The sequence below is a fragment of the Cyclospora cayetanensis genome, unplaced genomic scaffold (genome assembly GCF_002999335.1).
Source record: "Cyclospora cayetanensis isolate NF1_C8 unplaced genomic scaffold, CcayRef3 CcayRef3_contig_244, whole genome shotgun sequence".
Classification (NCBI taxonomy): domain Eukaryota; phylum Apicomplexa; class Conoidasida; order Eucoccidiorida; family Eimeriidae; genus Cyclospora; species Cyclospora cayetanensis.
In genome coordinates, this window is record NW_020312197.1 from 3,499 (window position 1) to 25,060 (window position 21,562).

The following is a 21,562-nucleotide window of genomic DNA, read 5'->3' on the forward strand; positions in this document are numbered from 1 at the left end:
GACAGATACGCGGACAGCAAATACTCTGCAAATAAGGCAGACTCCTGCCCTAATGGACCGATTTGAGGCATTTGAACACCGCTAAAGAGCCCATATGAATTGAATCGAACTTATCTACCACGCCGAGGGCCACGTCTCCGCAGGCATGGGATCTTGCGACAATAAGACTCTAGCAACCGTACCACTGACTAGTACAGCCACTGTAGTTCGTAGAGTCTGAAGTTTAAGGAGCAGGATCTCCCTACTGTCAAGTTTTTGACTGGGGCCCCACGCATGCATGCAGCCCATCAAAAAATGGGGTCGGCCACGAAGGCGCTACAGGTCCGCCTGCAGGGAATTTCAGGGTTGCGGATCTCTCCTTGGCCGACTTCCGCTTTCTTTTTTGTAGTTCATCATTAATTGAAACTCCTGTACTTATGCTGGTGGAAACTGGGCGGCGTCAGAAGCGGAAGTCCTCGTCGGGGGGTTGGCGCTGCAGCGGCAGAGGCGGTGGCCAGGCAGCAGCTTTCTGCTTCCCGAGGGATATAGAGCAAGGGCTTTGTCTCATTGGACTTGCCCTCGGTGCTGCCCGCGCTGGCACAGCCTTCTCAGGAGCATCAGTACAAGCGGCAGTAGCAGGGTTGCAGAGGGTGTGCCAGCAACAGCTTTAGTGCGTGGCGCGGAGGATGGAGGGCAAAGAGGCCGAGTCTTTAGACGCGCTCTTTGCTGTCTTCAATGACGGAGGCGCACCGACCGGACAGCCACCAGCAGCGGCAACAACGAGGGCTGCTGCTCGTGCTCCTGCTTCGCATGGTGCTGCTGTTGCTGCTGCAAAGGAAAAGAAAGAAACAGCTGGTACCAGCGGCAAGCGGGCAGGCAGCTCGTCCGAGCAAAAAGCAAGGAAAAAGCGGCGTGGTACTCCCGCTTCCCCTGAGACATCCCATGCTGCCCCCATAGCCGCAGTCAAAAAATCCGTGGAGGCGTCTGAACCCGAAGCACCAGCGGAGCTGGCTGTTACTTCAGTCAAAGCAGGGGAGACGCAGAGAGCGGATTCCGAAATTCCCGTAGTCGAGAAAGCCTTCAGAGATGCTCCCGTAAGTGATGGTTTGGTAACCCGCGTGCTGCTGTCTGATAAGAACTGCCTCCACGAAGTGGTCTATCCGGAGGGCAGTCCGACGCGATTCAGAGATTTCCAGCTGCAGACGACTCTTGCAGCCGAGGAACATGCAGCAGCCGATTCAGGAGCAACAGCAGATCCAAGAACTACGACACCGACTGCCGCACGTCCACCTCCAGAAGACGACAAGACCCTGAACTCTCCCTCCACAGAAGACGCCACAGCACAAGACACAGGCGCAACACCGAGCACTGCGAATGGGGAGGACCCCGTCTGTACAATTCCATCCCTGTCTCCCTCAGCAGAAGCGGCGACAACGGAAGAGCTGCCTCGTGCTGCAGCGAGGCAGTGGAAGTTCGTCCTCGACACCTTTCAGCAGCGCAGTGTGCTGTGCCTTGAAGCTGGCGAGAACGTTTTGGTCGCCGCCCACACGTCTGCCGGAAAGACAGTTGTTGCAGAGTATGCAATCGCTATGGCCTTGAGGGATAAGCAGCGAGTCGTTTACACCAGCCCTATCAAGGTACAGCGTTTCCCCCTTTCCGCACTGCCACGCATGGGGTTTTTCTTGCTGTCTGTACAGCCCATTGCCATGTTTGCTCGAACGCTTGCCTTTTTCTGCTGCTCCGGGCTGTCGTGCACGCCGATCGGGATATTTCGCCTCTGGACTGCCGTGGCTGCTGGTGCACTTGCGTCGCTGCGACGTCTGCGCTTCACCTTATTTCTTCCCGTCACTCTCTTGAAGGCCATTCTACCAGTGCCTCTCGAATGGCATTGGCTAGTGCCGAAATTTCGCTGCTGCTGGCCACATTGCTGCTGATGCTGCAGGCACTGTCAAATCAAAAATACAGGGATCTCTGCGATATCTTTGGGACTGAAAGCGTAGGGCTCCTTACGGGAGATGTGTCGGTTCATCCGGAGGCCTCTATCGTCGTGATGACGACAGAAATTCTCAGGAGCATGCTCTACAGAGGCTCTGTGCTCGTTAGGGAGGTGCGTTGTAGGTTTTTGCTGCAACTGCAGCAACACAGCTGCATTGAGAATTTCTTTTGACGTAGCACCCATTATACGGCGGCTGCCGCTGCTGTCTCGTGGTTTCTTGGCGCTACGTTCAATTTCAGCGGAGTGCGCTGTCAGTCCCGCGTGCTGCATGTGGTCTGCTGTTGTAATCACGGAAGGCTTAGGGAGAGTTTGATGTTTGGTGTCTGGCGAGGCGATGTGTATTGTTGTGCTTGTGTGCTTCGTCTGTGTTACTGGGGATTCGAGATCTGCTTCCACTTTTGAGTGCTGCAACACATGGGGAGGGAGAGGGGGACTGACTGACCGACTTGCTGGCTGTTCCTTTCCGGAAAAGTTCGTACACTTTAAGGGTGAGGGGCCCTCTCATCATCTTCATAGCTCCTGCTGCCTGCTGACGCTGTGCTCGTGCCGCTGCAGGTTCGTTGGGTAGTGTACGATGAGATTCATTACATGCGAGACAGGGAGCGAGGAGTGGTTTGGGAAGAAAGTATCATTTTATTGCCACCGGGTTCTCGACTGGTGTTTTTGTCGGCTACCATTCCAAATGCGAGGGAGTTTGCTTGCTGGATCGCTGCTCTGAAGCGACAGCCCTGCCACGTTTTGTATACGGAGAAGCGGCCTACTCCGCTGCAGCACTACATGTACCCCCAGGGGGGGGAAGGCGTGTTTCTCGTTATGGACGAACACAAAGTCTTCCGAGAAGACAGCTTCCTGCGGGCTGTCGGGACGCTCCAGCAGGTTGTCGAGCAGCAGCAGCAGCAACAAAAGGGCAGAAGAAAGACTCGCAGCAGCATTACCAAGATCCTCCTCATGTGCGAAATGCGAAACTATACGCCAGTCATCGTGTTTTGTTTCTCCAAGAAAGAGTGCGAAGCGAATGCGCAGGCACTTATTGGACGGGGAGACGGCAGCCCTACTGGTAACAGTAGCGGATCGGTTAGCCTCACGAGTGAAGAAGAGAGAAAACTCATCGCAGAAATCTTCCAAAACGCTGTCAATACGCTTGATGAAGAGGACAGGCAACTCCCGCAGGTAGCACACCCCTATAAGAACAGTTCTTAGCAAGCTTTCAGAATCCTACCTGAAGGGCCTCCCTTACAGAGAGAGAAGTGCAGGCTTGAAATTCCGTTCTGGAGTGCTCCTTGGTAGAAGTGCATGAAGGGATAAAGCTCTGGGGTTGTAGAGGCTTGCTGACCATGATAGACGGGTTGAAGCGTGATGCTCTATCTATATTATTTGGAGTGAAGGGCCTGTATGCAGATCAAATCGATTCTCCCTCTCTTATTGCGAGGCATTGGAATTCACCACGGAGGGCTTCTGCCATTTGTTAGGGAAATCATCGAGATCCTTTTCCAGGTATGAACCCGAAACTAGAGATTTGGACTGTTTTGCGTCGATTGGCAGCTCAATATGCGGGAATCTTTGGGTTGTTTTTGTCCCATTGTGCGCGTTTTGCTGCCAGTCATGGTGTTGCTGCCAGTGTTTTTGTGCATGTTGTATTAGGAGTCTCTCATTCGCGTATTATTTAGCACCGAGACGTTCAGCATGGGGGTGAACATGCCAGCCAAGACTGTTGTCTTCACTGCTATTCGGAAGTGGGATGGAGTCGCGTATCGGTTGCTTAATGGAGGGGAATACATTCAGATGGCCGGCAGAGCTGGTAGAAGAGGGCTTGATGACAGAGGTACAGGGGTTGTTTTCTGATCGCTGCTTGCATGTAGCTGACGCTGCCCGTGTTGAGGCTGCTGCTGCTCACTTGCCGCTTGTTGCTGCTGCTCATTTGCCGCTTGTTGCTCCTCTTGCGAGAGCGTCGTCTGCAGCCACCGTGCCGTCTCTCCTGCTGTGCGGTTAGGCGCATCAGCAATTTGCGAGAGGATCTGCGCTTAAAGCCTCTCAGCGGCCTTCCCACCAAACATAACGGTTTGAACGGTTGCTCTTGCGTTGGCTTGTGGGGTATCAGGCATCGCGATCATCATGTTCGATGAGCAAGTAGATCCGGAGGAAGCGAAGGGCCTCTTCACGGGCGGAGCTGCCCCACTCATCTCTTCGTTTCATTTGGGGTTCAACATGCTGCTCAACCTATTTAGGATTGAAGACGCGGATCCAGCATATATGATATCGCGGAGTTTTGCCTATGTGCGTTGTCAGGGTAGCGTAGCGGAAATATGTATATATATATTATGTATATCCTGGGATTTTTTTGCTTGATTTTTTATTTCTGAGCGGCGTCAAGCAGCAGTACGCCCTTGCGTAGAAGGGCCGCATGCTGCGTGTTGGTGTGTGCTGATGACGCTCTGTTGTTTGAACAGTTCCAGCAGCACCGGCGCTCACTTGGACTGCACCAGGAGTTGCAGGAGTTGCAGGAGAAGTTGCAAGCAGCGGCAGACATTCGCTCCTTGGTATCCCTGCCCGAGGGCACTAAGGAACCGGACTTTGACGTGGAAGAGGTATGCTGTTGACGCTTGTAATTTTTAGCCCAATTTCCCGCTGCAGATTGCGGTAGTCAGACGTAGTAGTAGTAGTAGTAGTAGTAGTAGTAGTAGTAGTAGTAGTAGTAGTAGTAGTAATAGCCCCTGAGGCACTATTGAAAAGCCTTTGATGAGCGGCCACGAGAAGAGAAACCTGCCTTTTATGCGGTATTGCATGGGAAGGCGCATGGGTTGTTGTCTCTCTGTGCCTCAGGCGATATGCAGCTTCTACGGCCGAAAGCATGAGCTGCTGCAGCAGGGTCGCTTGCTGCGCGCAATCGCCATGCAGCCGCAGCACCTCGTGCGATTTCTGCAGCCTGGTCGTCTTGTGTCTCTTGTGGAGGACGATGGCACTGAGTGGGGATGGGCTACTTGCGTTCACAAGGTAACTCCGATGCCAGTTCCGTCGAAGCTTGAAATCCTCCTTGACTTTGAGGAGAGCGGAGCGAGAGTTGGAGGAGAAAGCGCCTGCGTTCTTCCGCATGCCACCAGAGCCGCCTTAGAAAAATACACACTGGGGGTGTGTCTTTGTCCGTCTGCAGCTTCAAAAGCGCAAAGTCCCCTCTACAAACGCGCATGAAGGTCCTGTCGAGCAGCTGCTAGTGCACTGCCTCGTTAGCTGCAATCCAACATCTGTCCAGCCTCTTGAATGCAAGGAAGGAACCTCTGGGAAGGCCCTAGGCAATGTGCCTCTACTAAGGCCAAAAAAGCCAAGACCGGCTCCTCCTGTTGGAGAGGAGGGCAAGGACTATGTGCTTGAGGTAGCTCACTTCCTGCCGCCGAATGCTGCAGCAGGAGCAGGAGCAGCAGCAGCAGCAGCTCATGCGCTTGCTGCACTCCGCAACGGCGGCTTTGGGGGGTGATGCGGGGGGGAGGGGGTGTTACTGAGGGTGTTTTTTGTGTGGGTGGGGGCGTGAAGTTGTGCGGACAAAATGGTGTTTTCTGTGGTTGCGAATTTACATGAGGCTCTCCGCGTCTCATGAAGATAACAGTGGGGTATGAGGGAAGCTCTTTGCTTCGCGGCGTCGTCTGCGCGTGCCTTGCGAGATCCAAGTGGCCTTGGCGCTTGCTGCCTGTGTGTTTCCGTTGCTGCTGCTGCAGATAGTTCCGTTCAGCGTGTCTTGCGTCTCTCGCGTCAGCAAATGCAAGATGTCTCTGCCAGCTGGAGGCGATGTCGAGTCCGCTGACGCCCGCCGCAGCATTTGTTTCCAGCTGCAGATCATTCAAGACAAGTTCAAGGTCAGAGTTTCCTCTTTTTCTTGGTTTGCGGGCGGCGTAGACACTTGGAGGCCTGTGAGCAGACGCGCACAACAGCGTATGAGGGATCTCCGCACGGGGATTGATTGCCGCCTTGGGGGTGTAACAGTTTGAGGCCCTTCAGAAGAATCCAAGAAGGGCTGTTTTCTAGGCACCGTTTTTGTGGATTTCGCCGTTCGAAAAAAACACCGCCGGGTGGAACGTTGCGGAACGTGGAGGGCCAGAAGGAGGCTTCTGTCTCGCGTATTTTGCTGTGCGAGGGGCTAATCATCCGCTTAAACAGATGCTTTCTCTGTGTTGCTGTACCTACAGGACTGTGGGGGTTTGCCGTTGCTGGATCCAGTGGTGGACATGAAGGTTGATCATCCTCAGCTGGCGGTGCGTGGCGAGGGTTATCATTTCCTAAGGCCGTGAATCTTTGAATGGCAGCGGTGTATGGCGTGCCGCAGCAGCAGAAGCTGCATGCTTTAGGGAGGCTTTTTTAAAGCCCTCGTGCGAACTGTGCTGTAGCGCATGCATCTGTCTCTGCATGCGGGCCTGCAACTTGCTACGCATTGGGAACCTGGTGTGCTCAGGAGCTGGTGAGCCGCATGGCTGCCTCTGAGGCGGCGTTAAAGGAGAATCCGTTCAACGAGCACCCTCTTTGCGCCCTCTATTATGCAGCGCAGCACAGGCGCATGCAGATGGAGTCAAGGCTGCGGCACATTAGGACTGAGCTGGATGCCCAAAAAGAGACGGCTATCAAGGTGAGACGGGTGTTTGAGCAAACGGATGCTTTATGAGAGGGGCGGGGGGGCGTCGTGTGTTAGGAATGCTAGTAGTATAGCGCGTGGGAAACATAGAGGCGAAATGTGGGGGGGCCGAAGAAACATGCAGAAAAGCGAAATCCGGCGAGCTTTCGGAAGCATTTTTTACCGCGCCTTGGCAGAGTTGATTTGTCACGAAAGGGAGCGCGTATTCTGGCACGTAGAGCTACTGGAATGACTCCTGTACATACACGTACAGAGATACATGGATGGTTCTACCACGGAAGGGGTGAAGGCCGGCTAGATTTCTATTTGACTTGGGAGAGGATACAAGTCCACATCGAAGCCCGCACTTGAACAGAGACAAAAATAGCACCGACTTGCGAGGGGAAAAAACAAAGGGAGTCACGCAACCTCGGCGTGCCGGCTTAGTTTTGGTAGGGATCTGGAAATTCGCAAGCGAGGGGGCAGGATGCGACTGAGTGGAGAAGGCGGGCAGGAGATACACATGTGAAATGCTCATCCTGCTGCTTCGTTATGTGCGTGCTTCTAAAGGACTCGCTGCGGAGCATGCGCCGTGTACTACACCGTTTGGGATTTCTTGAGGGAGAGGACGTGGTAACGCTAAAGGGTCGAGTGGCTTGCGAAGTCTCAACAGCCGACGAGCTGTTGGCGTCGGAGCTCCTGTTCTCGAACGCGCTGAAGGATCTTACACCGGAGGAACTATGCGCAGTCCTCAGCTGTCTCGTGTGCCACGAGAAACACGATGAACCTGAGCCAACAGAACCTAGGCTTCTAGCAGGTAGGAGGTCTGCCCTCTCTGTTGCTGCATTCCGATCGAGCTTTTTAATGCCCGTGGCACCCAGCGTGTTGCTGCTGCATTCGTGTGAGGGCCCCCCTTTGGACGCCTTTGAGTCGCCGTCTTCCTCCTCCCGCCGCCTGTGCCTCTGTTGGCTTTTGTTGCGTTGCATGCATTGTTGAGGGGACGTTTTTGCCTCCCTTCCTGCCGTGTTGTGTCTTTGTCGGCGGTGAGGAGGCCAGCGTCTTTTCCGCCTGTGTTTTCTTCTGCCTCGCTGATGTTGCGTCATGATGTCTGTGGTGCTCCTCCTTGGGCAGCAAGCAGCAGCTGTTGCGTCATGATCTCTGTGGTGCTTCTCCTTAGGCAGCAAGCAGCAGCCGCTTCTTTGGGGGAAGCAGGGGGGAGAAGGGGGAGTCCATGAGCAGGGGGATCTTCCGCTGCGTGCTTCTCTTTTGCTGCATCTGTTGCCCGTTTCTTGACTGTGTGTCCAATTTGGGATATATATATACTTGTGCCCGCAGGTGTGCAGAAGGTGCGAGAGGTCGCTCGCTATATAGCGAGGGTTTTTGTGGAATGCGGCTACGTGTGGGGCAGTGGGCCTCCCTCAGAGGAGCAGCAGCTGCAGCTGCAGCAGCAGCAGCAGCTGCAGGAAGAGAAGGAGGTTGAGGCTGTGGAGGCCTATGTCAACAATTTCAAGCACGCCCTAGTATCTTTGACGTATGGCTGGGCAAGCGGCAAGTCTTTTGCTTCTCTTATAAGGAACACTTCTCTTTATGAGGGCACTGTAATTCGCTGCATGCGAAGACTTGAAGAACTCTTGCGACAGCTCGCGTGCGCTGCAAAGGCGATTGGGAACGAAGAGCTGGAAGTGAAGTGTGTTTCCGCCATTAGACAGCTCAGGAGGGGTATTATCTTCTCTTCTTCCCTTTACCTCTAACGGATTTAGAGAGAGGAGACTACCCTCCTGGCTAGTCATTTATCTTAGCACTTTATCAGCCAGCTTCATGGGGCCCCCTACCAAAGATCGATCGACCCCCTAAGAAACTGCCGGATCAGTCGGCAGAGGCAACAGGACGCTATGCGCTCGCGCCAAGCCACGAAGGGCCTCTTCCCAGATGCTACAGCTAGCTGTAAACACTTAAATGTATAAATTTTGGTCCAGCATGGTTCCGCATGTCGGGAAGGCGTAGTGCTGGCTCCTCCGTACATACAGTAAATACGCCTTTTTTTCTAGGGTTTTTGTTGCGGTAGCTTCCAGCTGTCTACAGCGCTCCTTGTGCCACGCTATAGCGTTCTTCCTAGACGTTGCGTGAAGAGTCAGTAGGACATGTTAAAGCTTGCCATTCAGATGCCTGAGGTAGTACTGCAGCAGCAACAGCAACCCTACAGCAACAGCACTGCTCGAGCAAGGGTGTTAGGCCAGCAGCAACAGCAGCTATTTTGCGGCTCCTGCACTGTTCACAGCACGGGCTGCATGGGCTACTGAAAGAGAGCAGTGATGTCAAGGTAATGCAAAGTACATAGTGTGTGTGTGTGTGCCAGAATCTCCCCAGAATCTCTCTTCTGCTGCTGGCCCTCCATCCTAGCCTCACCTCCCCCCCTTCCATCTTCAACCCCACTCGCATTCGCGTGCTGCTGTCAGCGTCGGCGCCTCGGCCGGTGCTTTGCCAGCATTGCCTTGACCGCTATTTCTTCCGCCTCGCAGCACTGTTTTGCTCTTAAAAGCCACGCCTGCAAGTCCACTCCACTGCCACTGCCGCTAGTGCTCCCGTTTAGGCTGCTGCTGTCGCTGCTTCGCTGCTGTTTAAGCTCTTGCTGCACAGCTCTGTCTGCCCCCTCAAGGAAGGCAGCACGCATTTGCAAACAGCCCGCCAGTGCCTGTTGTCTGATCCTGAGCCTCGTCGTCAGGCAGCGCAATACAGAGGGAGCCAGCGCTACCTCGTGGGTTTGCCGAGTAGCTCCTTTTAAAAGGCTACTCGCTAGCCGAGCGCGCCTTTCTTGCTTGGATTTATTGTGCTCCCTGGTGGCTGCTGTATCGGCAACACCCGGCAATACGTCTTTTCTCTTGCCGAAGTAACTGCTACTACTGCTAACGCTGCTGCTACTGCGGCTGCTCATATTGCTGCTGCTGCTCATATTGCTGTTGCTGCTGCACGCACGCAGCCGCCGCTGCCAGTGCCGCCTGCCCGCCACACCCCTCCCCAAGGCTTCAGACAGCCACAGCTCCTTGCTGCAGTCGCATGGATCGTTGTCGCAACAGCACAGGCTGCTTTCGTCGCTGCTGCTGTTTCCACTGTGGCTGCTTCGGGTGCCCTCATCGGGGAGCAAGCCCGCCTCCTCCGCTGCTGTCGCGGATTCTGCTGCTACTGCTCGCAGAGACGTTGCCTCTTCAGGAGAAGGCACACTTTTTTCTAGACTAACAGCAGCAACGCAGTGGCCGCAATCATTGGTAGAAGCAGGAAGCGCAGTGTCTTGCAGCGGCTCGACGCACCACTTGCCCGTCTGGCTGTTGCATCGGCCACTGTGGCAGCTACTGCTGCAACACGCCTCAGCAACGCACTCTCGGAAGCAAGCGGTCGTATGAGTTTGCTGCTGCTGCTGTTGGTGCTGCTGCTGCTGTTGGTGCTGCTGCTGCTGTTGGTGCTGCTGCTGTTGGTGCTGCTGCTGTTGTTGCTGCTCGAGGAGCGCCAGGCGCTGCTGCAGTAACCAGTCCTGCTGCTGGTGCCTCATTATTCGTTCCTGCTGCTCCTGGATGATAAGGCTCTGCTGTCGCAGCATGTCTTGATACCGCAGCACATTCATGTGCTCCTGACTTCCAGCTGGGGCTGTTGTTGCTGACGAGCAGGAGTAGCACGTCAAGAAGCTGCGGTCGAAGGAGACAGGAGTGGCTCCAGCAGCAGCAGCAGCTGCTGCTGTTACGTCTGCAGGACTGACACCATATGCGCACATCTGAGACGGCCAGCACAAGAGCGCTCCGGAGGGGGCATCGGAGTAAATGCTGCGCCCGCATCCCCAACAGCACGACTGCTGCTTAGGGAGAGCAGTATTGTACACCCAGTCTTCGCACTGAAGTGGCTGCCGTTGCTGCGACTCAGGAGGCAGCAAGCTGTGGTGCGTGCTGCCTGCTTTAGACACCTTGTGGATGATGCACGAAGGCTCCCTCTGGAGCAGCACGGCCTTACTGTCCAGGTGTTGCTGTAAGGGATCTGCACCGCTGCAGAGCGACGGGGGGGTCCAGTCGAGCTGTAAAGGAAGCGCCTGCGGCTGCTGCTGCTGCTGCTGCGCTTGCTGCGGCTGTGGAGGGAGGCTACTGCTCTGCTGCACCAGTCGAGTTCCCTGCATGTGGTGGTCACTCCAGGGATGACAGTGACGCTGCTGCTGCAGCACCCGACCCCACAGAAAGGCGTCATGGCCATGCGGAAGCTGCTGCTTCAGCTGAGGGGGCAGCGGCGTCTCCTCAGCGCGGTGCTGCTGTTGCTGCTGCTGCTGCTGCTGCTCCTGCTGCACCGGTGTGGAAGGCCTCTGGTGTCTTCGCAGCCAAGGGGGCCGTCGCGTTTGCTGTGCTGCAGAAATGGGGCTTCCGCTGGGGGGGCTTTGCGTGTGCTCCGTTTGCTGCTTCTGATTTTGCTGCTGCTGCTGCTGCTGTTGTGCATGCAGCCGCTGTCTCGGTGATTCGCGGCCGCCTTCGTCATGGTGTAGCAGCAGCAGCTCGTTGCGCTGCTGCTGCACAACGGTGGCGATCAAGTGCTCCTCCTGAAGGATGCCCTCCTGCTGAAGGGGGGGGGGTTGCAGACGCTGCTGGGGTTGCTGCTGCGGCTGTTGCAAAAAAGGCACCTGACTAGAGTGAAGGTTATTGTTGCTGGCGCTGCTAGCTGCAGTAGCCAAGCTGCTGCAGCTCGCATGCGTTGTTAGGGTGGCGTTGCTGCTGCGGGGCCTCACAACGGGCTTGCTAGCTTCAGTGGATGGGAGCAACAGCTGCTGCGGAGGTTGGAGCAGCCGCAAAGTCGTGGAGGAGTTAAGCGTCGTCGTAGTCGGCGCGACAACAGCAGCAGCGGCGGGCAGTGAGGCTGCTGGTGGCTCCGTGTTTTTTGCCTCAACCTCGTTGGGGTAGCTTTTGAGGCACACCTGGAATAGGGGGCCTCCCGATTGACACGGTGCCTCAGAGCCTTCGGGCAGAGCACGCAGATCTCTCGCGCAGTCCTTGTGTTTCCAGCCATGTTGTCTCTGCATCGTCATCATCTGCTGTTGTTGCTTTGGAGAAGAGGCCCCACATCGAAATCCGCGGTTTGCTGTTGTTCGCGGCGTGAGAGGGAGAATCAAAGGGCTTGAGGCGAGCACAGAGGCCCTCTCTGTCAGTGCAGACGTCTCGGACTGCGCGTAAGCGGTTGCTGCTGGAGAGGAGGGCAGAGTAGCATGCATTGTTGGCGCAGACTTTGCTGCAGACTTTGCTGCAGCCTTTGCTGCCACACGGGGTGTTATTGCTGCTGCGAGGGTGGCAGGATTGGCCTCCGCACCAGAAATCGGTTGAAATACAGTCAGAAGATGCATAGTCATCCTTGTGCAGGACGCGCCGCAGCTGCTGCCGCGAACTTTTTGGTATTGCAACAGGAGAAACTGCCTGCTGCTGCTGCTCTGCGAGCATGCAACGCGGGAGGCCACAAAAAAGCCCGCTCAGCTGCTGGGAAGTGATGCTACAGCAGATGATCTGCATGTAAATATGAAGCCGCTGCAGCCGGAGGCCACAAGAACTTTTGGGTACGCTGCCTGGGATGCGCGCAGCTGCCGTATGTAGCTAGTGACCTGAGCACCTCTTTCTGCGGCGCTGTTAAAGCAGCGCTAGAGGCATCTCTTTGCCGACATTTATATTCAAAATCTAGTGGAATTGATTCAAGACTTCGTTTGCCGCAAATCTGTGAGACCTGGCGGGTGTTACTGCTGTTCATCGTCCAGAGCACATCATGACGTGCGAGACGGTTTTGATGTCAGTGGTGATCCTGATCTGGTAATAAACAAAATTTGTGCATTTCCTGTTGTCGAAATGCACAAAAGGAATGATATTCTTCGCTGCACAAAACTGAGTTCCTCGACATGGGCCGAGCCCTCCCGTCTCGTTGCAGAGCGCATAAGCTATACAGCTTGGCTTGGCGGCCAGTGTTGCTTGTATGCCCCCTCCAATATAAAAGCGTCTTATATACACTCACCTCTAAATTGTGTCCATGGTATACGGGGCCCCTGGGGCCCTGTCCTGCGCTGCAGCCAGGAGGCCGGCAGCTGTTAGACGCCAAATCAGTCGGCAGCGGTTCTGCTTCTACTGCACCTAAACCTCCAGAATTTGCAGTTTATATATCCCACAGTATGCGAAATTGACATGATAACAATTCATGATAATTACTTGTCAAACCGGCTGGTAAAAAGAAGGCATAAATTTAGTCTAGAAAGTCAACACGGACTAGGGGGTTGGGCCTCAAAGGGACAGGGAGAGGCCTCAGAGACGGCTAAGCTTAAAACTGAGTTTCAAGGACGTGTCTGGGCCCAGTAACAGTGTATATTAGCAATCATGCTTTGTTACACCTCAGGAATAGCCGGCTTAGTCCCCTCACATGGGTAAAACTGATTGTGCCGCACCCTCTTGGTCAAAAGGACAACCGTGAGACTCGGTCTTCATTTTGTGCTTTTCATCTCAAGCGGCCATCATTCCAAAAGTAATATAATTTTGTAAAAGAGCAGGCGGCCACATAAAAAAGCCTTTACTCCTGGCACGTACCACGAGCATGGGCGAGCCTTCTTTCTTGAAGTGTGTACCAGCATCCTGCAAACCCGAAAGGCAAAATCGTACGGCCTGTAGCGCTCAGATCCAGCGCTACTTTTCTCCTGGATTTGGATACCCCTGAGATGTTTGCTGAAACGGTTTCTGCATGCACATACATCAGGAAAACGAATAATTTCTCGCAACCTTGAGGACTAGGCAAATGATATACCGGAAGGTTGTGATGTGGGGTTTGGGGTGTAAGGATCTACTCGCGGAGGCTGTCACACAGACATACACATATATAAAAATATGAGTAAACAAAGATTCCTATTGCAGTCGTTCTGAGGCACGACCCTCACCCCACAGCCCTCTGGTGACGCTGTATCTACCTTTTCCGTTAAGACGCATTCAACTCCTCACCCACTACAAAATTGATTAGAAGCTATCAAATATTTTCTAAAAGACTTGCGTTTTGTTGCGCGCGTACCCCATAATCAATTGCACAGCCTCTAAGGCGAGATGCAGGCTAGCTGGCCCACAGCCCTTGTTTCAATGATCTTTACTACGGGGTTTAACTGGGCCGTCAGACGTGGAACAGAAAGAGATGACAGGCAAATATCAATAAGGAAGTGGGGTGCGTGCTAACCAGTGGTGCTCTGCCAGCCGGCTGGCCAGTTACTCGTCGTCCAGCGCACTGTATTCAGCTAACTCCGGGGTCGGGCCCAAGCTACGTCCCACGGTATAGGAACTTCCATAGCATAAAGAGGAAACTGAGAGGCAGGTCGGTGATTCGTTGAAAAGCTAAATTGTGGGAATCGAGGAGCGCTTTTGGGCATAATCTGATTCCCGCTGCCGAAAGAGGATGGAAGGCGGCGCATGTCCATCAGTTTTAAGCCCCACAACGAGATTACTGTAAAGCAGAAGTTCTCAATGGTCCATACTGGCTAACTGACTGACAATCCTTGCGTTCTGCTGCCCGTCAGCAAACCCGAATCCTAGAGAGTACGCTAACGAATAAACAAGCAGAGTGCACTTGCGTGCCGTCTCTACGAAAAACAGACCCACTTGTATTTTCAGCTTCACGCAACGGTAGCAATTCTCGAACATTGGAGTAAACTTGCATCAGTGCAGAATTGACCGCGGTAACTCCAGAATAAGGCTCCATACTCTGACCCCCTTCACTGCTCACCAGCATGCGGAAGGGGCCTTCTAGTCCCCTAATGCATTTTTTCTGCCTGCCACGCCACCTGCTCCCGATGGGCCCAGCGTCTCTTTTCAGACTCCTGGCTGTTTGCATGCGCTTGAGGGTCCGCAGAATACTACTCAATCTCCCACAGCTGAAGCATGCGTGGCGTAGGGGGTTGTCTGGGGCTATCACGGTATGCAGTTTCCCTCTGGCTTTCTTCTCCCACCCACTGCAGACTGCAGGCTAAGGCCAGGTGACACGACGCTGATACTCATAGGCCCTAATTTCTGATTTGGTGTTTTCTGTTTAGCCAAAAATGCAGGTGCGCTCATTTCCTCCTGAAGCCCCAAGTAGTCCACCGTTTGTGTAAGACTCACCGATCGGCTGTTTATTTTGCAGACTCTCTACTCATCGTGTGACCACCTGGCGTGATACTTCGGGTACGTATCACTTGTAAAGCGACTATTCGTTTGCGTTGTGGCTTTTGCTGGCCAAATTTTGCATATATCGACAAATTCATCTATGGATAGAGCTGCCTGCTAAAGCTTTTCTTCAAGGCTTGCTGTTGGGTTAATATCGGCGTAAACTAATGAGGCAGGGCTTGCCTGCAAACTTGGATTTTTTCAGCAGGCAGGCGACTTTCTCCGCATAAATAGAGCGAACATCGAAATGCTCATAATTTTTTGCAGATATTCTGCACGGAGCAGTTGTTTGCTTTTGTCTGGAAGACACTGAGAGACGTACATCTCCAACAGGCTGATGAAATCTTCAATTAGTTGCCCATCCATATCGACATTGTGCTTTTATGGTCAACAAAGCCTCTTCGACTCATGCGAAAACATTTATTAGCTGACAGTAACATGCATTTCCACCAGCTGTGGATTTGCTGCTTCGAATTTAGCTTGCTGGCCGGCCTCTGCTATCCCAACAGGCTCTGTGCAACCGTCTACATCCATCACCAGAGGTTTCTTTTTCATGTTGTTGCCGAAGAAAAGTCCCCTTGTATTACTGAAATTACTTAATCACAGCCTGAAGCTGGTCTACAGAAACCTCATATGCTGGTGCATCTACAGCCAGTAGAAGAGCATGGAGCAGCAGCACCGAACCATGCGGTGCTTCCAAATGCACCGCACCATCAAAGGTCTTTGCATGGGTACATTTACCTCCTGACTACATATAAACAAGACAAAAAGCTATTGATTGCTTTTCAGAAGAGCTCGCGCGTATTTTGCCCTCTCAGAGTTTTGATATGATAGTTGAAAGAGAGCAAGGTTGCGCGTAGCTGCATCCTTTGAGTAGTCCAAGCATTCGCAGTAGTTACACGTAGCATCTAGCGCACATGCACAAAGCATTGCGTCGTTTTGTATCGAACTTATAGTACCCTAGAATAAATAAGATCTCCGAGCAGACTTACCAAATAATTAGTTCTTCATAACTAAGTCAAATAAAACTAGTGTAGTAAAGTATGTGATGTAGCTTTGCCCGCTACAATTCTGGCTTCAGGGGGAAAAATAATGTAAGATGGCGGTTTTCTGCATATTTTGGCTTCACAGTTTTAGATCGTAACTTTACATGCATGGACCCAGCTTTTTCTATTAGTAGTGGAATAACCAACTGGAGGGCGAATAGATATAGGAACACACAATTCATTCCAAGATTGCTGATAAATAAAATTAGTGTAATGGAAATTGCCTATGTGACGCATCACATTGGCTGTAAATGCTCGTTGCCCGTTCACTGGGCAACTATGTTTGACTGCTTAAACATAGCTGGGATGCACCAAGGACGCCCGCGCTTGATCGCTGCAGTCCGCTTCCTCTAAACAGACACGCTTTGAGGTGGCGGCATGTGGAGAAGAAAACTTTTGTTCGTCAAAATAGGCATTTGAGAGCGTTTTCTTGGGTTTTGATGAGGCTTTTGAGCATAAACTACCTTACGCAGATCCTAAATTTTACATTTTGTCATGGGAAGTGATTTTATTATTCTGGTTCGATTATCTGCTTGGCTCCCTCTTTGGGCTGCCTTCCTGTCGAGTAGCTGTCTGGCCTCAGTTAGTGTGAAGACGGGGGCCATTAAGATTTGTGTGGCCGACACATGCAAAAACGCAGAGGAAATATTTTTTTGCTGCCAGAAAAGTTTTTAATGACTGCCATATCGGTCTGCCGTACGGTACAGCCTTCCTCAGACAGCAAGGCTGCCTTGAGCTGGTTCCACGAAGAAACAACCCATTCCTGTTAGAGTTCTTCCTGCCCACTGGGGGAGACTGAGGGGATCGAGATATCCGACATCTTACGGAAAAACTCCCAGAAGTCGATATTTTTCAGCTGTGTGTGGTGTGGACCCGGCACTTGAGGCGGGGCAAGAAGAAACAATAACTGCAGCTGTACGCAACGGCCCCTGCTACAGTATGATCCTTCCTGCATGGCACACTGTGACCACAAGCAGGATATGAAGCAGGCATCAAAACTCGTTCAGGCTTATCAGAGCTGCATGAATGTGCTCCATTTTGGCCGCAGCGGAATTGTACTTCCCGCGCGACATTTCGGAGTACTGCCACTTCTTGCTGCGTGTAATTACACCTTCTTTCTTCCTTTTTTCCCTCGTGGATCTTCTGGCTAAAATTTATTGTGCTCGAGTGTGAGCCAAAAATGTATTAACGCACCTAAGCTTGTGGCAAAGGCCTTTGTGGCCCATACTCGAGCTCCTCAAAGGAAAGAGCCATAACCTTGCGCTCTCCTTCCAATGCCACAATGAAGAGTCAAAGTTTGCAAAACCCGATGTAACCTAAGAAACAGCTATCTAGTACTATTCTAAATAAGTTCTTCCGTATCTCATTGCCCTAACTCTAGAGGGTTCCCTCATGAGAAAAGGGAAGCCGGCTGAGGTACATGTTTGTGCACCTTCTGAGCACTATGATGCTTCCTGTATAGTCTCGAGTCATGTAAAATCTTTGCGGGCAGCAAACTTATCTATATTTGAAGCCTGCCTGCTCCTGCAACAAATAGACTGCACAAATGGCTAAACAGTAGACTCAATAATCAACTCGCTGAACTTTGTTCGTCCCACGAAGCTCCTTGCTCCTCTAAGTGGCTAGCCAAATGTATCTTTCGAAGCCGGGATCAACCACTACAGGCCCATTAGGGGTTTTATTCACAAATTTCCGGGCACTGCATATTGTAACAGTCGTTGCAATATGCTTAAATAATTGTCCTTTCCGGTCTGTGTAAGCAACGCATGCGGTTCTTTGTCCTCGCACATTTTTCTTTCCGGAAGATAGGAACAAGGACGGTGAGCTTACGGAATATAGAGTTAGGGTGCTCCCATACTCCTGTTCCAGTGCCGTTTGCAGGAGCAAAAGTGTGACATGCGAATTTGACGGGATCCAGTGCAACTCCGAGGTAGAGTTTCGGGGCCACTGCTCGCCACTCTGTTTTCTGCCTCGTTTGACTCTATGAGTGAGACATTTTAAAGGGAATGCAGTTTCCACGGAGGTTGACGCCATTCATCCATTAATGAATAGTTTTGGGGGGACTGCTTGTGTCTGGTTGAAAATTTGCCGGTGCAATAATTCTCGGGCTCAGATTAGGTATCTCTCTATGTTAGCATGTCTCCCCTGTTTCTCTGCCACAGCAGTGTGTGCTCTTACATTCGTTTTTCGCCTATTACAGGACCTTTTTCTCAGGACAGATTACCCCCTGCGTTTCGGGCGGGGCACAGTGCTGCGCTTACTGCCTTGTAGGGCCCAACCAGCCGGTCCATGTGACAGCCCTGCGCTTTTCTCAACGGAATAAAGACTATATATTGAAGAAGGTTGCTCTGGGGTATTGTGTGTGTCAGTCATCGCCGTGTGCCCTTCGCATCAGCTCTAGAGAATACTAGCGAAGCGGAGGCGCTACCGACAACCTTGATGGCATGTAGATTCAAGTCGTACTGCCCTAGTCTTTGAATAAGTCTTATTTTATTGGACTGATATATTCTAGCGAGACCCAGTCCGAGGAACAAAGGGCACATTTAGGAGAGCCACTAGCAACTCCGTATTAGCCACAGGGGCCTGTGGACACGGGATGTTTCCGAAGATTCTTCCCGATGAAACACGTCCTCATTCGCAAAAGTCCTTCTTGCTCTTGCCGAACTAGCTCAGCTCTATTATAAACGTATCAAAGCTACTCATGGCTTTCTTATGCCCCTTGGGGAACCTGAGGAAGGGAAAAGCAATTCTAGGACCTAATGCCACCTCCAGCGCTACGGCAGCGAGGAGTGACAGGTGACACTTGGGGGTGCTCAGTGCCAACCATGAGAGCGTGGGCACCTTTTATTTGCTGTTAATGCCGCTTTCCCGGTATTTTTAATTGTTAGTGCTGCTCTCGCTGCAGGTGCAGCAGCCAGCAGACAAGGTTACTTGGGGACCTCGTTTCCTTTGGTCGTCGTTACGCATGGTACGACCTGAGGCTATTGACCCATGCATGCGAGTCTTAAATGCTTCTGGTTATGGCGAAGATATGGATTGTGACCCGAAATACTTGTTAGCTACTCAAGGTTCCACAGGATTGAGGGAACGGGTGAAGCGGGGGTGAAGGAGGCCCACGTAAAGTTTACTCCGGGTGGTCTGCCTTTGGAAATAATGCTCCTGACTTGATAAAGCCACAACTACCTCAATTTACCAATCAAACACAGAAAACAGGCCTTCTAAGGGGCCTCTCTCGTGAATGAACCCGGAGTTCACTATTCTTTCAGAGCTCTGTAGACACCACCGAGAGATCTAGATATCCCCGTAGAAAATGAGCTTTCCCAGCAGAAAACCCAAATAGAGAGTTTTGCCATCTACTTGAGAACCCGGGGGGATGAATGAGGGGCCCCTTTGAGGTCCCCAAATGGATGGCACATCTCTAGACACAAAACATGCGCGACAGTATTTGTCTCAGGATTATCCTGAATCACAAAAGCCGGAGCTACAGAAGACAGTAGAGGGTGGAACTCACTTTGCGGGCGCTTCCTGGTTCTTTGCAGGGTTCAACCCCCCTCCCCTCCTTTGAAGTACCTGACAGCTGTCCGCTATACCAGAGCGCGGAGCGTCAACGGTTTGACGGGTTCGCTGTCCGCCTGCAGGCACCAAAGTTTTCCTCCTCTGCGGAGCCAGAAAGTAGAGCATAGACCTTCATTTCGATCATAAAGCCTATTCTCTTACTTGGGAAGCATCACAGGGGTCTTCTCTGTAGCAGCGCCGCACTCGCTAAAGTAAACGGAAGCACCTGCGTATGGGCAAAGAGCAGTTCCGCTTGGGTCAACTTACAAATCCGTGTAGGAAAAGATTACCTGCAATCGCCAGAGCGATCTGGCAGGGAGCCTTTTGGTGCGCATTTTGTAGGCTGGCACTGAAGTACCTGATGATGTTGGTGCGTGCCGTTTGTAGTGCTGCGGCAAGGTATACATCGAGTCCCCACGTTAAATTCGGACTTGGGACAAACTAAACGAAGTCGACGAGCTGCACAACGGCACAGCAGTGTCAAACAGGCACAAGAGCTGGCCTGGTAAGCTTATGCAACAGGTTCACATACAAGACCCATACGCTCCTGTGGCTGCCCCTTTGAGGGAAACAGGCCCTTCCAAGGAGTCAACAAGGGACCATGATGCCGCCACTGTTGCACCGTGGTGAAAGGTTGACAAAAACATTCAACCCTTGTTCAGGACTCTACAGTGGCACTGGGCGCAGCTCCTCTCATTTCTGAGTCGAGCTGTTCCACTGTTAGTTTCCTCAACGGAGAGGGCCGTGAGAGCGACTAGGGAAAACCCTGATGCAAAGTGCGAGAGTGAATTAGCAGCAGAGACAGCTACTCAAGGTGATACGCAGATAAGCCCCATAAAGGGCTACGCCACGAACATCGCAACAGCATCCGTAACGAGCAATCCAAAACAAGCATCATTAGCAAAAAACAAACAAATGCAGCGCTCACGACATAAAAGATCCCTATTCTGCACAGTCCTCCTTCCAGACCAACTCATTGTTCTGCCGGCGCACTTACCCTGTCCGGTTTTCCAGAATTAGCGACAGATAAGCCAGTAGCAGCATAGGCTCCGATATACGCACCTGCTCATCTTCACAGACAAAATTCTTCGCCAGTCTCAGGTCTAAGTACACATGGAACCAGGACCGTCACAGTGACTGCCCTTGAAAGCCCGATCCTTAGGCGCTCAGCTGTTAGAATTTACGAGCCTCCTTCATCTGCAGCGGTCTACGCTGCCATTCCAGTAGAGGCAGCAGATATATATATAGCACTTAAAACAGCAGCGGCACCAGCAGCACCGGATATACGAAGACCCACCATGTCAGAAGTGACACAGAACGCACCTTCAGATAAAACGAAAATCGAAATTGGTATAGCAGAAGCGCAAGAGACGCGCGCAGGCGCCTTGGCTCACCGTCCAGGGGAAATCGATGCTGCAGCCTTGCTCACTGCTAGAGGTGAGAGGTCAAAGTTACTTACTGGCACTAAAACAGCGGAGCGTGGGATCCCATCAAAGTAGCCATGGCCTCACTGGTGGATGACGCGAAGCCACAAATTCGCAGATTTCACAGCCGCGAAGTGGTCATGGACATACATTATCATCAGTCGCTCAAATTGCACTCTCTGCAAAGGGGTATCCTATGCCCAGGCACCACAGCTGTACCAGTTGTCAATGGGAAGGGCAAGGCATGTGCAGCCTCTGCAAGTCCCAACAGCCTTACCATTGAGGAAACGAAATCAACTGCAGTAGCAACAACAGAAGCGACTCTCACAGCACAAGCTACGACACCCGTCATGTCAGAGGAAGACAACGGAAGCCCAGAACTTGTAGCAAAAATATAATTTGCAGTGACACCAGCAGATGCATCTGAAGCCCCTGCAGGTGCAACAGAAGCAGAAGTTGCGTTGCCGATGGGGGGCAGTACAGGGTCAAGGAATACGGCAGCACCCCCTGGAGTATCAACAGAATCTTTTGAGAGTATCCACCCGGCCACAGCGCATATCTGTGCCTTTGCAGTTGTTCGTAAGAAACCTGCTTTTCCTGGTGCAGCGGCAAAAACGGCGGGGGCCTACTGAGAGGCCCTGAAGAAGAACCCCTTTAAAAGTCTACATGGGGCCCCTATAACGACCTTAGGAGTGGAACCAGAAGGAAGTAGTCATGGGGTCCACAGAAAAGGGCTTCTTCATCCAGGCCCCATAAGATTGTTGCGGGGCAGTCAGAGGCCTCTACTCACGTGCATC

General features: G+C 52.4%; 2 protein-coding genes across 2 annotated transcripts; both read left to right on the forward strand.

Annotated features, from left to right (window-relative positions):
- The first annotated feature begins 665 nt into the window (after positions 1-665).
- On the forward strand, positions 666-8,320 carry LOC34618552 (exosome RNA helicase MTR4). The gene is made up of 14 exons (XM_026338262.1): positions 666-1,616; positions 1,922-2,071; positions 2,915-3,145; positions 3,374-3,469; positions 3,617-3,797; positions 4,074-4,249; positions 4,423-4,560; positions 4,796-4,966; positions 5,124-5,195; positions 5,683-5,820; positions 6,151-6,216; positions 6,414-6,584; positions 7,140-7,386; positions 7,905-8,320. The coding sequence occupies exons 1-14, from the start codon at positions 666-668 to the stop codon at positions 8,318-8,320; spliced, it is 3,204 nt and encodes a 1,067-aa protein (XP_026194047.1).
- A 141-nt stretch (positions 8,321-8,461) lies between these two features.
- Positions 8,462-12,072, forward strand: LOC113147495 (antifreeze protein Maxi-like). The gene is made up of 4 exons (XM_026338263.1): positions 8,462-8,527; positions 9,969-10,043; positions 10,716-10,936; positions 11,934-12,072. Exons 1-4 carry the CDS (start codon positions 8,462-8,464, stop codon positions 12,070-12,072), a joined length of 501 nt encoding a protein of 166 aa, XP_026194048.1.
- Positions 12,073-21,562: the final 9,490 nt, after the last annotated feature.